Source organism: Drepanopeziza brunnea (genome assembly GCF_022702325.1).
Source record: "Drepanopeziza brunnea f. sp. 'multigermtubi' strain 214-2 chromosome Unknown ctg14, whole genome shotgun sequence".
NCBI lineage: Eukaryota > Fungi > Ascomycota > Leotiomycetes > Helotiales > Drepanopezizaceae > Drepanopeziza > Drepanopeziza brunnea.
The window spans coordinates 1,585,049-1,600,967 of NW_027094077.1; the positions used below are offsets into that span (position 1 = coordinate 1,585,049).

The following is a 15,919-nucleotide window of genomic DNA, read 5'->3' on the forward strand; positions in this document are numbered from 1 at the left end:
ATGTCGGACCCAGTTTAGTCCCATAAATTATAGAGCGGTGGTTTCTTAATGGCTCAAAGCCCTGTCAACTCCACTGAATAGACTAAATACTGGCTCAAAAATACTTTTCAAAGCTGAATCCTTATAAGTTGATTGGTTTAAGCCATGGTAAGATCTCTTACGGAATTATACGTAGTACTTTCGACATGTATTCATGGGGGGGGGGGTAGTACTTTATATATAATTCTTTGACTACGTATTTAGCACGTCGCCGTACCTTATAAGAGGTCCTAGGGCGGCAGGCAAAACTTGCTACCCGCCCGACGTTAATAAATATAATAATAATAATAATAATAACAATAACAATAACAATAACAATAACAATAAGCCAACACCTAGTCTTGGCTACGAGCCTCCGTCAAGCAATCCGCCGAGTGTACACAACCCAATCGCATCCACGAAAGGCCAGCATTGATCTTAAGACGGCTCGATCGCGCATCTGACTAGTTCCTGTATACTTTACAAGGTGCTGCTAAATCAAGCTCCAGGGAAAGGATTTTTTTGTCCGTTTTTTATACTTCTTTCTAAAGTGTATTCGGAAATGTGCTTTAGCTTCCCCAGAAGTCTAAAGACTAATGCGGCTCACTGTCGTCTGGGCAGCGGGCACTGGGTAATTGCCATCTCTCATATTCCGGGCTCATACTACTAAATACCAGAAGCACTAGTGATATATATAATTTCGGTAGCCCGTATATTACAGTACTACTATCACCCCCCTAAATAGGAAACGAAAGTATAAATTGCAAGGGCTCTGACCAGGGCTTGAACCAATTACTAAGTAATTTATAACGATTTAGCTCTGAAAAGTTTCTTTGAGCGAACTTTTAGTCTGTGCAATAGAGTTGACAAGGCTTTGTTTGAGCCATTCAGAAACCACCGCTCTACGATTTATGGAGCTAAACTGGGTCCGTCTTCTCTTCAAGGCGGGGCATGGTAGTTAGGCTAGTAGTATATCCGCAAGCACGGGAAAAGGTTAAACATTATTCTTGACAGCGCGATGTGGCGTATCTTCGCCCTTCTACGTACTACGTACCTAGTACGTACGTAGTAGATATTGTAGTACTTAATATCAGAAGTAACGTAAAAAGCATGATACTGTAATTCGCGCAATCCGGAGCCCCACGATGAGATGTGCATCTTCTATAATTGTAGTTGTAGCAGCGGCCCCGGATATTGCGTCAGGAAGCTTACCATGTCGAACGAGGAGGCCAAACACATCTTTTTCGAGGTATGCTTCACACGCCTTCGCACTCTCTGACCAAATAAAAGGCTCTCCCTCCTTTCCGAAGTGAATGGAATGCAGAGTATAGACTTGCGACCCCTTCCAAACTGCGAAGGTGGAAAGTTGCTTCAAAGGGTCGCGCTAAGACCGCCGAAGCCAAGTCAATGCTGTTCCCATAACCACGGTCGCGGAGCGTGCTGAGCACGCTCTGCGGAGCTGGAAGGGGGGGAAGGAGGGGAATAGCGCCGAGCATACTGCACGGCGGTAATTACTAAGTACTAGTTGTAGTATTATTACGCCTGGGAGGTCTTGCCGCCATGCTCATCTCAGACGTCTATTCTCCGGTTCAGAGAGGGTGGTTGTACGGAGTAGTTGTAATTGATCGGGCCCATTGGCCCAGGCCCAGCCTGCCTCCCAAATCTCGAAATGAGCACAAGAAAAAACTATTTTCTCGTTCTCCAGCCGCGAAGAAAATAGCCGTGTCCAACGGGCTATCCGTAGAAACGTCGTCACGACTCACGAGCCCACCAGCCAACACCGCCGCCACGAGGGCGCAGCCAACGAAAGCTAGTAGTACTTACTCAAGATCATGGCAATCAATTTGTGTTTATGTCGATGACGCCCAGCGATCGATTTTTACCGTCGCCGCGTTATCGGGTCCGCGGAAGGGGGCCCGCAGGGCTAGTTGTCCTACTGTAGTAAGTACTAGTGGTAGTTGTAAGATGGATCCGAAGACTTTCAATCTTCCTTCCAGAAACAGATTCTTACACAGAAGAAGTGATGAAAGATCCGAACGAAGGAATAAGAGTCGGACGTTTTCGGAATCCTCTAGGATAGCCAATGTCGGTTTCTCATAGAGTTAGGGTTGAACTGCTGGATCAAACCACGGCACGAACCGAGCTCTACACAAAGAGAGCGGATGATGCTTTCGTCCTTTTGCTTTTGTGAATCAGCCAACCCCAAGCTCGTGGAAATTGCCAGGAAGGCAGTATCGAGCCCTGCCATGCTACCACCAGTACTAACCCCGGGCTTTCCTGGAGCCGAGAAAGGACATCGGGGTTTGAACTTTGATCGGGTACACTTCTTTTCTCGTACTATCCATATCCCGCCCGTAGGGGAAGGGAGTACTCAAACGTTATCGACGCTCGTTTGGACAGCACTTTTTCGAATTTGCATTCTGGGGTATTGTGGGATGATACCTATTAGATCGATTCAAGAGAAGATTATTGCTGTAGAAGGGCTTGGCGCTTGGAAGACCGATTTCACGGACTGTATATAAAACCTCCGCTTTGCACGTCTACGTATCCCTTGGGAGGTCCTAGGGTGATGAGCCTGCGATGCTATAGCCCGCTAGACGTTAATAAATGCAACAGCAACAATAACAACAACTACCGTAGTACCAGTACCAATTAATCAATTGAACTTTTTGCCTAACTGGGATTGTTCTTGCTTTACGCAGACAAACAAGCCCCGCTCTCGAGTGATTTCCAGGGTCACGAGAATGGAACCAATGGCAACACTGGAGTACCCTGCCGGGGAGGCATAACATCTCCGACGTTGTTGATTAGACTTGTGGAGTCGGCTCGGGTCGACTCAGGTCAGACTCGCTTATCGACACCATGCAGGAGACGGTTTCAATAGCGAAACTCTGAAGACTGAAACATATCCTCGTGATAGTCCGTAGTACTTTCCAGGACAAAGACATGCATTTGATCTGGCGCAAAAGTCAAGAGCCGATCGACGAGTATTCTTCCATCGTACCGGACTATAGAGCGAAGACAGGTAGTAGTACAATCACAAGTACGAATCCAGAAAGCATATGGAGACGGAAGTTGTAGTACTATACGTAGTATGTCTACCGGTAGCATTTGCATTGCGCCCAGCCGAAGAAGCTTAAAAGATACACTGGCAATAGACGGTCTAGACGCGCCTGGCACCCCAAATTGAAAACCTTACGGTACAGCGGTTAACTATTATTACCCTGTCAACAGAGGGGTACGGGACACTTCACTTGATTAAGCAGCATAGCTGAAATTTTCTGCTCTTCGTCGCGTAAAATCATACTTTATAAGGTTAACTTAAAGCGTTACACCCCCCTTGCTTTCGACATGGTGAAAAATAATACTTAACCGCTCACTATACCTTCGTATAGCGCAAACCTTGGATTTTCGTCCACGCCCGTTAACCAGTGAAAACTCACCGATACTCTGATCTGATCAGTAATCATTCATCTTCTTCATCCTTCCCAAGCCTCCAAAAAAAAAGCCTGCGTTCGATGGGCTCGGCCGTCATCGATAGAGACACGATCAAATACTACAACTTGTAGCATAACTTTCCCTCTTCTCATCCTTGAAAGATGAAGTCCGATCCCAGCTATGATCGGACGAACCACTGCACTGAATGGTAGTGAATCGCAGGAACGGGTGGGGGGGGGGGGGGGGGAGGAGACGGGGCAGAGCTTTTCCGAGATAGTAGTACCGGTAGATAGAGCTTACCAAATGGAAGATACGTAGAAAGTCAGAAACAGAACTGGACCGCCCCCCCTTCCCGCACCCCACATTTTCATTTTTTCGTAGCCCCTCTTTGTGCCCAACAGCGCGGTCTAAACCGCGAAGACCTGCCCAATCGCTTGCTTTGCTTTGCTTGTATTCTCTGTGCAACATACGTACGTAGTACGTAGTACAACTTGCCACTCCCGTCCCGAATTGCTACAGCCTGAGGGTGCCTCAAAAGTCTAGTTTCCACTTTAAGCCCCCTGATTACCCTACCCTCGAGGGGTAATACTTACGCCTGGGACGTAGTAGTAAGAGGTCGCTATACCGTAGACGGTCAGTCCTGCATCATGTCTATCGGAATAAGGATTGACCAAGACATTACTGTTGACGCTCTTTCGGTAGCGATGTTGGGGCTTTGAGTACAGTAAGTGGTTTTTGGCAGATATGTACTTACTACCACGGTACAGGCCTAAGTATTACCCCTCGAGGATAGGGTAACCAGGGGTTTTAAAGTGGAAATTAGACTTTTGAGGCACCCTCGAGGGGTAATACTTAGTACTTAGGCCTGTACCGTGGTACTTGTACTTCGTACGTAGTACGTAGTATGTACCTAATGCAGATCGTTGTTGTGCATAAGCGGCAGCTGCACAGTTATCATCAAAACTTACTAGTATATCTGCATCTACCTGCATACCGCACAGGATTCTGTTTTTCTTCTCTTCTTCTTCAAAATGTCCAGCATTCGGGCATACATATCTGCTGCACGGATAGATAGATACTAGATAGATAGAAAGATGCAGCCGCAAGCCTGCTCGGCTCGGCTCGGCTCGGTAGCATCGACAGCTAAACACCCCTCTCTGTAAAGCGAAGCTAGTAATACTCTTCCTCTCTTTCCTAGTTTCCAGAAAGAAAGAAATACACATCAAAAGCGGTGTACTTATAACTAAATCTTGCTAAACCTAATCACAATATTGTAAGGCCTTACCTGTTACTATCTACACCGCTAATCTTTTCAAGTATTTTTCTTCTGGGCTCTTCATACTCTTTGCCAAGTTACTAACTTCTAGAACTACTTTTACTATCCCCCCAGCGCGTTCTGCATGCGTGAGTCTATGGCATCAAAATGTGAGCTCAGATCTTCGAATCTCTGTCCCCCCACCCCCACCCCACCCCCCACCCCCACCTCCCTTCTCGAATAGCTGCAACAAACTCCGATTGTCTGGGCGGAAACTCTATACATTCGTCACTTCCCGTAGATAATTTTAGATGGCTGTTGATCAAGTCTCGGAGCTCTACTAAGAAGTACAAAAGATGAAGCCGCTTGACCTTAGAGATGCAGAGGAGAGCATGCTACGGAACTTAACCCTCACCCTACATCTCTCGCTTAGCTTTGAACTGCATTATGAGAGGAGAGGCAGGAAACCTAACCTCTCTTCCCTTCGATCATGAGAGAATATCAGTTCCCATCCACCGATCGAAAAGTATAGCTTGGTCCGTGCCATTTTCGGTGGGCTTGCCGCATCATCTCATAGACCGCCGTATCGTACGAGGTGATCTGTTGATGTTCGGCTAAGCTAGCGCCTTGGCGATAAAGAGCTTAGATCTTCGACACTTCTCATGCTCAGAAGCCAGGGCGAAGCTTTGGCGTTGTCCTTGTCGGATCTATAATATTCGAGACTAATTGTGCTGCAAATTCGTACTACTACGTAGTAGTAGCATATTCTTTGATAATACTACGTACGAGGTCCATTCCCTAGCACCGGAGCCTGCTCCGGGGCCAGGGGACCTTGCTTAGCAACGGTCGCCGCGAGTATAAGGCTGCTTCCGCGGCTTTCGACATCAACGCTATTTTATTTTTATACTAGAAATACACTTTAAAATATGTAAAAAGGGTGTAAACGTATTTTGCGGATTATGATATGCTTCTAAGCTTCGGCCCGGCCGCAAGCTAAAACTTGCGGCCTGCCGTAAGCTACGGGGCAGGTTTTCCGGATTCCGCGGTGTAGCATTGACGCCGCATCATTTTTGTATCAGAAATACAGTTTAAAATGATACTACCCACGGTACAGGCCTAAGTATTACCCCTCGAGGGTGCCTTAAAAGTTTAGTTTCCACTTTAAACCCCCTGTTTTCCCTACCCTCGAGGGGTAATACTTACGCCTGCGACGTAATACTTAGGCCTGTACCATGGTACGTAGTAGTTGTATAAAAAAGATGTTAGTTCTAAGCTTCAGCTCGGCCGCAAGCTTAAAACTCAGGCCCTTCGCAAGCTGCGGGGTAAGTTTCCCGGATATCGCGGTATACTGTAGCATTAACGCCGCATTACTTTTGTACAGTATCAGAGATACACTTTGAAATTATACGTAGGATAAAAAAGATGTTAATCGTAAACTTTAGCCCGGCCGCAAGCTACGAAATAAGTTTTCCGAACTTCGCGGTATAATACTATTAATGGTAGCGTTTTTAAGCACGATGCAAGCAACTGTCTCTTTAGCACTCTATTCCTAGTAATAGCCTTCTCAAGTGCGATGAAGCTAGTAGTAGCTTTCCATCGAGCATTCAATTTATTGCGATAGCCGCCGTCAGCGCGATGCAGCTAGCTGTCCCTTCAGCGTTTCTCTCCCTACTATTAGTCAGCTATTAATCAAGTTTTAGTGTACCTGAAATTTTGAGGCTCGTCACAGAAGAGGAACAAGCCGGGGCTAGCGTCATCTTAGTCATCCTACTGAATATATAGAATTCCCACTGCCGGCTATTTTCCCCTCCCCTTCGCATTTTTCAGTCTTTCGCAATTATTGATATCACGTTGCGAGCTACTATAACTTTGCATTCGAGTAATAATTTATCCGAAATGTTTTTTATCGTTCTTGCTTCATTTCTATTATGTCGAACGCATGAGGTGAATAAGTGCCACGTGATATTAAAATCAAAACCACTTTCTCATTTTATTGGCATCATGATCTCCATTCACTTTTACGTGGCAAACCTGTTTTTCTCGAGTTCTTTATGCGTGGGCTTACCTGTTGTACGTTCAATTATCAATTCATTTTTCTATATCACGTTTTTATGATATCAGTGGATGCAAGAGGGACATGTGCAGGCGCTCCTTTGATAACCACGACGTGGAGATGGGGCAGGCCTTGGTGCGAGAACACTCTGCACTTTAGTAGAATCCCTTATAATAGCTCTGTACCTTAGCGTATGTCTTTAACGCCTGTCATCAACGCTAATATGACCGCTAGCCGCGCGATCTGTACTTAACGTAAAAAAAATTGGTTTGTTGCATGCCGCGAAAACCTTTAAATGCCGTCATAGTTCTCTCTTTTTATCATTGCGTCTATTTTATTTGTTCAAAATGGAGGGCTTCATTCATGAGTGAATATTGGAGCCTTTGCCGGTCGACGCGATTGCCATCCAATATCAGATGCGAACCTCATCTAAAGCACCACCTCCAGTCATCAACTTTACAGCAAGGATTTTCGCGAACTTATTCACCGTCTCGTGTTAGTTGGTCTAGGGTCAAGGTGGGTAGCTGAGGGCGAAGCTCGGCCTTGCTTTTCTATCGATCCTCTCTCAGAACTAGCTTATTCTAGCGAATAAGCTATTTTGGTTACATGCAGCAGCTGGCCAAATCATTAACGCCCACATTACTGCTAGCCACTCGATCTGTACTTAAGGCAGAAAACATTTAGTTTGTTGCACGCCGCAGAAACCTTTAAATTGTGCCATAGCTGTCTTTGATATTCAATTTTGCGTATATTTCATATGTTCAAGATTGCTTTTTTTATATCTTGGAAGTCGCGCTATCAAGACGAGTCACTATAGACCTTTATTGGAGGCCTAGGCGCGTTACCTTCTGATACATCTGAAATATACCTGCAATTGAAGCCCCACAGTTCGCGCCTGGCTTAAGCCTAGTCATTTATCTAGGAGGAGGAGAAGGTCTGGCTCGTTCCACATGGTCAACATCGCAGGATCTCGTGGGAGGCCAGGCTTCATAATGGATACTTTCGGAGCACTTCTAGACCGGCACTCTTGGCTTTCCCATAGAATAAGCGGCGAATTTGTAGTGTCATACCTGGTTTATCAGAAAAGGCCAATGCTACTCAATGCTGATTTGGCTGCAACTGCGCTCCTGCTGCCCGCCCTGAGGATACTGCTGCCAAGCAAAGCCTCTTCAACGCCTCAAGAATGCGACCGACCCCCAAACAGCAACCGCTTTTCTTCACCACTACGCACTCTTTTCCAATCATCGCTCATAATGCCGTACTGCTGCATTACCATTCGCTCCATCTGCCAACTCGAAATTTCCCTCTGCCGATCCTGCCAAGCGTTGTGAAATTGTGAAAGTTCTATTGTGTCTTAAGCCCTGATCTGGTATGCCAGAGTCCGGTTTCTTAGAGGGTGTGGCATAGATCTCAGAGTCCAGGCCTCAAGCAGGCGCTGTGGACGAGCCAACCGGGTCCGACACTATAGGTTTCGAACGGGAACGAGTAGCTCACCTGCAGTGATATGGACACGCTCTTCACAGTTCCATACTGCAGACACTTCTGAAATTTGATTGCAAGTTTACGTATGACTGGATCTTGCTTTGCGTTGTGAAAATGAGGTTACCTCTGTTCGAAGACGCTGAGCTGGGCTCCGACTTGCACAGCACGCCTGACTGCTTAGCACTAAGGGCACAACCCAGCAACCAACGTATGCAAGCAAGCCTTTTCAATTCACTGAATGCATCTGAAAGCATGTCGGAAACATGAGTACGGTCGACGAGACTTGCTGTGAGGTTCCCGCTAGCTGTTCGAAGTATCGAATCAGAGGTGTTGAAGCCAAGATCGATAGAATGTAGATGCGGTAGATGGCCAGAGAGGGGGTACTAGCACACGATTGAGGGATAAGTAGGGTCACAGTAAGGCTTGTAACTATCATTGGAAAGCATCGAGCTGGGCGTAAGGTTGGAAGTAGAGCCAGCAGCATAAATACAGGTGCGGATCAATATATAAAATTTTGTATAGGGAAGAGAGTGGGTGTAGCAGTCGAAGCACAATACACAAGTTACGATCACCGTGCATGAGGTTTAACCTGTGTGTGATAATCATGTATTGTGTCTGAGAGCTTTATCCGCTCTAAGGTCAGGTAGGCAACAATCTCTCAAGCATCTCATCTAAGCTGGGCACTCAGGGAACGTGTGTATCCAACCAATTTGATTCCCGCAGTCCACCGCAAGCCTTCCAAAATCCTTGACCGTTGAATCGGCGCTCTGGCCTGTACATGAAAACTTCTTCCAATGTCCGCTTCCCACCGTCTCAACCCCGACAAATTACAAGACCTTGCCAAATCCCATAAGCCTCAGATTGCCTGCCAGCTTTCTAATTCTAATCAAGCAATGTTTTAATCTACTGTCACTGTGCGGTGGTAGCCGATGTTCACGAACGGAGGGAGGTGGCATACCCGATATTGCGTCCAACCAGGCCAAGTTAAACTCTTATCCGGACAAGGAAGTTGGTCCGATGGATGATTTTGAAAGCACAAGACGTGTGTGTGATGCCAACTCCATTGTTTGATGGACATCTCTCTGGTGCTAGGTTAGCCACTGCAATTCCACTCGATGGAAGGAGGTGATTAAAGGGGCTGGCTTACTGTGCGATCATGCTTGACAGGGCCTTAAGATCTGTTCGGGAAGACGGAGGTTGCCAGCTCACATCGGCGGGTGGTGGCGGAAGTTGTCTTGGTCATCGCATGTTGAAGCACCACCCATGTCCTCCATTCAAGTCGTTCCCTGTTGTGAAGCAGCAGCGTGAGCTGGTCATCGAACGTGGGGTTCTCTTCGGCTCAAATTCAGCGGTAGTTGGATGGGGTCTTCGCTGACACCATTGCTGTGCTTCGCTGTTGAGTGGGTAAGTGATGTTCTCGGTGAGAAGGAGAGTGAAGAACATACCGTGTGCAATATTTGCATGCACTACCGAAGGTACTGTTGGGTACAGTCCTTGGCCTTCGAAGTCAGGACAGGATGTCGCACAAGGTGTGTTTGTTGTAGCGAGATGCTGCCTGCTTCGGTGGGTATGGTTGTTTGTTGTTTTGGTTTATTCTTGGAAACGGTGCGACGATGGGGGTATCGTGCACTCAGATTTCCCTTCAGCACCTGGAAATTGGATTTGGTCTTCAGGATTTGGAATGCCTTGGTGGGAGAAAATGAGTAGAGCAGAAGAGGACGGTACAATACGAAAAAAAGACTAAAGCAGAAGAGGACGGTATAATTCGAGAAAAAGACTAAAGCAAAAGAAGACGGCACAATACGAAAAAAAGACTAAAGCAAAAGAGGACGGTACAGTACGAAAAAAAAAACTAAAGCAGAAAAAGACGGTATAAAGCGAGAAAAAGACTAAAGCAAAAGAAGACAGTACAATACGAAAAAAAGATTAAAGCAGAAGAAGACGGCATAATACGAAAAAAAGACTAAAGCAAAAGAAGACGGTACAATACGAAAAAAAGATTAAAGCAGAAGAAGACGGCATAATACGAAAAAAAGACTAAAGCAAAAGAGGACGGTACAGTACGAAAAAAAAAACTAAAGCAGAAAAAGACGGTATAAAGCGAGAAAAAGACTAAAGCAAAAGAAGACGGTACAATACGAAAAAAAGATTAAAGCAGAAGAAGACGGCATAATACGAAAAAAAGACTAAAGCAAAAGAGGACGGTACAATGCGAGAAAAAACTAAAGCAGAAGAAGACGGTACAATACGAAAAAAAGACTAAAGCAAAAGAGGACGGTACAGTACGAAAAAAAAAACTAAAGCAGAAAAAGACGGTATAATGCGAGAAAAAGACTAAAGCAAAAGAAGACGGTACAATACGAAAAAAATATCAAAGCAGAAGAAGACGGTACAATACCAAAAAAAGAAAGTTAAAGCAGAAGAAGACGGTACAATGCGAGAAAAAGACTAAAGCAGAAGAGGACGGTACAATACGAAAAAAAAAAAGACTAAAGCAGAAGAAGACGGTATAATTCGAGAAAAAGACTAAAGCAGAAGAAGACGGTATAATTCGAGAAAAAGACTAAAGCAAAAGAAGACGGCACAATACGAAAAAAAAAACTAAAGCAGAAAAAGACGGTACAATACGAAAAAAAAAAAAAGCTAAAGCAGAAGAAGACGGTATAATGCGAGAAAAAGACTAAAGCAGAAGAAGACGGTACAATACGAAAAAAAAAAAAGACTAAAGCAGAAGGGAATAAGACAATCCAAGTATGAGAAGGGTACAAAGAGCAGGAAAGTATTGCAGAAAAAGAAATGGAAAGCGGATTGCAGATGCAGAAATCAGTTCTGTTGTGTGCGATATCTGATGTCTGGCGAAGAAGAAATTTGAGAGGGAGGGAGCTCCCCTTATATAGGCCTGCCAGCTCACTTAAGTGATCTTAGGAGGCTGATTTTTTTCGCTCGTTAGCCGAATCAAAGATCAAATTCCGGGCACTAAGATAGTAGCGCGAAGCTTCAACGTTGGGTTCAATTGTTAGCCGTGAATTTCGGGTAGTTAGTCTGAGTAAGGGCCATTAACAGTACGGCCCGAAGCTTGAACGATGCCAGTCTCTGTTAGCTTCAGTCAACAGCCAAAAGATTTCTTCGCAAGGGCTTTAAAGGTGCAACGCCTAGGTAGCCTGAAAGTCATAGGCCTCTATCAGCTTAGTACACAGCCCATAACTTTGGATGTATGACCAGCGCAAAGGCCACCAGGAGTGCAACGCACAGCTTGAACGTTACAAGTCTCTGTTAGCTTTCCTAGGTGTTCCAATTTCTTGTAGTTCATTTACAGTCGATGATGAGATACGCAAAATTGCGCTTGATGTCGAATGTCTGGTGATATCGTATATTCCCGCATTAGTTCTAGGATATTGGACGGCGAGTTCGATGAGTTGTCCGTCGCAGCAAGACCGGTTCTGGGTTGCGTAAAGATTGGTCTCGTCGGGCGCTCAACCGCTCCAATTGTTTTGCCTCTGACTGTACTGTAATAAGTTCCACGCTTTCAGAAACTTTATTCATATCCGTACATTTTGACATCAATATTTTTTTTTTCGCTCGGGTCACTTAGTCCACAAATAGAAAGCAAGGGCTTTTGAGGCAGAGTATCAAGGAAGTCTATCGATACTGTGATCTTCATTAAGGCTGTAGTTACTGTTGCGGATCTTTCTGAAGGTGGGGATATCCTCGCTGGCTATTGGTGAAGGGCTGTTGCGCAATGATGAAGTGTCGGAAGGCGCAACTATGGAGCCAGGCACTTGAACACAGTATAGCTCCGAAGCACTTTCTGCTCTTCTTTGCGATGGCTATACTATCTTTCCACCCTTATTCAGTAAAAATACCAATGTTCAATGTCTCTCGCAAGTCCTCCCTGTAGATTTTAGTATGCGGAGTAGAGTCACTCTACGCATCAGCACACACCGTACTGGCGCCCGTAAAGTCTCGGGAATGCCACCAAACTCTCTCTTTCTTTCGGCCTAACTGTGCGAGCTATTTGCGGGCCCAGCCGAAGACTACGGATATCTAGCCCTCCGGTCGCAATCAGCTAGTCATTAGCAGACATTGAGCAACGGCGTTTCGCATTGACACCACCCACTCACGAAGCTCCAAGAAATGGTACATTGTGTCACAGACCTCACTACCGGTATCTATCCATATCCTCCTCCACATGGGCCAGGCCCTTCTAGATGTGAAGACTATGGAAGGTAGGATACATGCCAAGCGCACTGGAAGGTTAGCTGGCTTCTTTCTTCTGCAGCTACGGGCAAGATAAGGCGGATACGGGAAAATACATGTGAGATCTAGATCCTACGCTTCCGTTTCCCGAAGATGGGGTGTAGGGCTAGATCTGGGCGGCTCGGGACGTCGCGAAAGGTGGGTGATTGATCTCCGAAAATGCTACAACTAGCGATGATTACTGTTGACTCTGACTCGAGGCGCGCTGAAGGTACAGCCTATGACTAGGAAAGTAACGGGAATGTGTCTAATAAATGGTGCTCTGGCAACGTGCTGTTGTTGTTGTTGTTGTTGTTGTTGTTGTTGTTGTTGTATTTATTTAAGTCGGGCGGGTAGCAGGCGAAGCCTGCCGCCCTGGGACCTCCCATGGGGTACGGCGACGTGCTAAGCTAAGGAGTTACATACAAGAAGGCCCTAGAAAGCAATTCATAGTGCTGTAGCGAGGGCTGGCAACGTGCTGTAGGCTGACGAAGCAAATTGGCGACGTGTTGTGACCCGTTAATGGCAAGTGCACACGAGGGCGGAAATTTTTGGCGTTGAGAATCTTTCGTGAAAATGAAATAGCCATAAGAAACTTCCGATCAAGTACTTGTGGATTCAAAAGAGCGGATCGAGGGTCGTTTCTCAGGCCAAAGACTTCTGGGTTAAGAGAGTAGGCCATACAGATAGTCCGTCTAATGGCTATAGTATCTTGAATCTTCTTTTCTCCGAGTCCCCGGTCGGAGTACAACGTTTAGCGACCAAAGCCCAGTAGTAAGGAATAATTCATTTATTGCAAAGTGTTACGAAAATTAACTACGACTAGATCAAGCCAACATATTTGAATCGACAAAGACACCAGGCACTCGCTATTCCAACATTTTCTCCAATATTTCTCAAATACTCGCGCCCGCCTTACCTTACTCCTGGTCTTGTTCCCCAAGCCACAACATGAACTGTGAACAGAGCCTTGAGCTTGATGAAGGAGTGATAATATCCAAACAAGATATATCCAGGAATCCACTAGTCATAGTCAGTATTGAGTTCGCTGCATTGAAGAAAGTTTTCCAGCTTACCAGAATATCCTTGGGATTGCGCCAAAAATGTGGGAAGGGCTTGATCATCTTTGACAGGAAGAGTATCCATGCCAGGATCGATATTCCCTTCTCCCTATCCATAAAGGAACCCCGTAAGCGGAACAGAGCCAAGTCCATATCTTCCCACCCCTCCCATAGCGTGATCAGAAGAGCAGCGTCGTAGAAAAGGGCAAAGTTGACAAAGCTGGACAAATAGATCGCATACACCGACCAGGGCTGTGTTCTCCAAGGAGTCTGGTCCGAGAGCAAGCTTGTCGAGTTGGACCGCCACGTTGTACGGATCCAACGATCCATCTGTTTGAAGAACTTTCCTGGCTCTCCGAGTGTAGTATGCATAGTACTCTCTTCCGAGTTCTGAAACCAGACTTTGTGTTGACCAGCACCGATTGTGAACCGGGTCAACAGATTATCATCGTCCACAGCAAAGCCCTCCCTCCCAACGGTACCAAAAAACCACGTTTCTCGGAGGTAATCGACTGCAAAACTTGGATGTTTCAAGACAGCAGTGCGATAAAACACTGTCCGGCCTGAAAGTACGAAGACTCCTTGATCAATGTTTGTGCTTGCTGTACACTCGAAATTGTGGCGCTCAAGATAATTGCAAGCAGTGAAGTTTAGGAAGTTGGCCCAAGTGAATTCGAATGGATCGCGGCGAACTCTCTTGTTCGTCCCAACTCCCCCGATTCTCGGATCTTCGAATGGCGCTAAAGAAGCCTTGAGATAGTTGAGCCCCCAGAATACATGGTCGTCTGCGAGTGCAACAATCTTGGTGTCGACACCGATGAGCTGCGAGTATATCTGCTTTCGCTTGCTGGCTTGCTCGATTGCCGAGACAGTTACACCTGTGATGCTACGGTCCGCAGGAGCTAAGTTGCGCACTTCTTCGTTGCAAACCCGTTGCGCAATTTCCATCTTCTCCCTGCCGACGGTGCAAACGATGATCTCATGCGGTTTATTGGCGAGGATTGTTCGCAATGTTTCTCGAAATTCGGGTTCGTCGATCGCACCCACGGTAGGGATGATTACCGTAACATCCTTAGCTGAGATTGTGGGATGTTCCGGAATGGCGTAAGGCCTGTACAGAAGAAAGGAGATCAGGTGTGCGACGACCTTGATATATTTGAAAAGGAACAGGGCTTCGAAGGCAATAATCCACCAGCCCTGACCGCGAAACTCCAGAAAAAATGACGACAACTTTTCCTCGTTCTGATAAGTCAACAGAAAGACCCCGAGAAACTGGAGAGGTAGCCAATTGATAATAGAATATGGTAGTCGGCAGGAGTTGATCAGGAAGGTTTGAACTCCATTTTTCAACGAGCCCCTTTCTGCGGTTGTGACCATTTTATTCGATCCTGATAGTGTTTCCAGAAGGTGTATCTGAGAAGTCGAGCTGAGAAACTATATAAGATGGTTCTCTAAACTATCTATGAGAATAAAAGCACAAGGACTCGGGGTCGGTAAGGAAATCATGAGCATAATGAAACTCCTGTCATTACAAAGGCCCTTTATGCTTCGGTCGCCGGAACAGTGTTTTTCAGTTAAAGTCGGGAAATTTCCTCGCTCGAATTCTTTGAGAATTCCCAAAGCCAGCGACTCGGCGAGTATGGTTATCCTTTGTCCACCCCGAAGCAAACAGAATGAGGTTTGATCACGCCATATCTCTTCCATATCGCTCGTTGCTAGAGAATATTAGTGAGACTCCTTTGAGTCTCTCAACGCTAAGAGCGCCGCATCCGGATGCCTCCATATCCGGAGGTGGTTGTGTTCTCAGAACAAAAGATTTAAATTTTGGGGGAAGTTCGTGTGAATGAATCTGATGGCACGAATTTGAAAGACTGGACTACATATTGTACAGAGTTTCTATGTATATCAGTACAGTGAATTAGCATACTGGAACGACTACGATTTTTTTTGACGTCGCTGCTGTGTTGCCTCTATTGCTGCAGAATACAGTCGGATGAATGCTCATACTGCGATTGATACATTGTGCTATTGAAGCTTTTATCCTTCGAGATATTCTCAGGACAGACTTCAGCCCTCAGTTGCCACTTTGAAAACATGATAGCTCATTGCAAAGTCGTCGGAGCCCCTAACAACTCCCGAGGGTTGTTTCATTAGCTCTTGAACATTGTCTATCAATCATTGTCCATGACAAAGTGTTTGTTCCAGAACAGTTGTTCAACGCTGGATTTAGCCCAGGTTCTACACTGTCCTAATAATAAACAATCGAATTGTTCTGTACTCTCTGAGAAAGAAGAGAGAGCATTGTCCAGAATGTCATTTGGGCCTAATCCTTTCAATACAGAACAGTTGAACTTGAATTTGAAAATTGACTATAAA

At 45.7% G+C, this 15,919-nt stretch overlaps 1 protein-coding gene across 1 annotated transcript; it reads right to left on the reverse strand.

The window, feature by feature from the left end:
- Positions 1 to 13,309: 13,309 nt before the first annotated feature.
- L3040_008037 (uncharacterized protein) lies at positions 13,310 to 14,920 on the reverse strand (the record flags this gene model as incomplete). The annotated part of the gene is made up of 3 exons (XM_007297630.1): positions 13,310 to 13,351; positions 13,407 to 13,505; positions 13,559 to 14,920. 3 exons carry the CDS (start codon positions 14,918 to 14,920, stop codon positions 13,310 to 13,312), a joined length of 1,503 nt encoding a protein of 500 aa, XP_007297692.1.
- Positions 14,921 to 15,919: the final 999 nt, after the last annotated feature.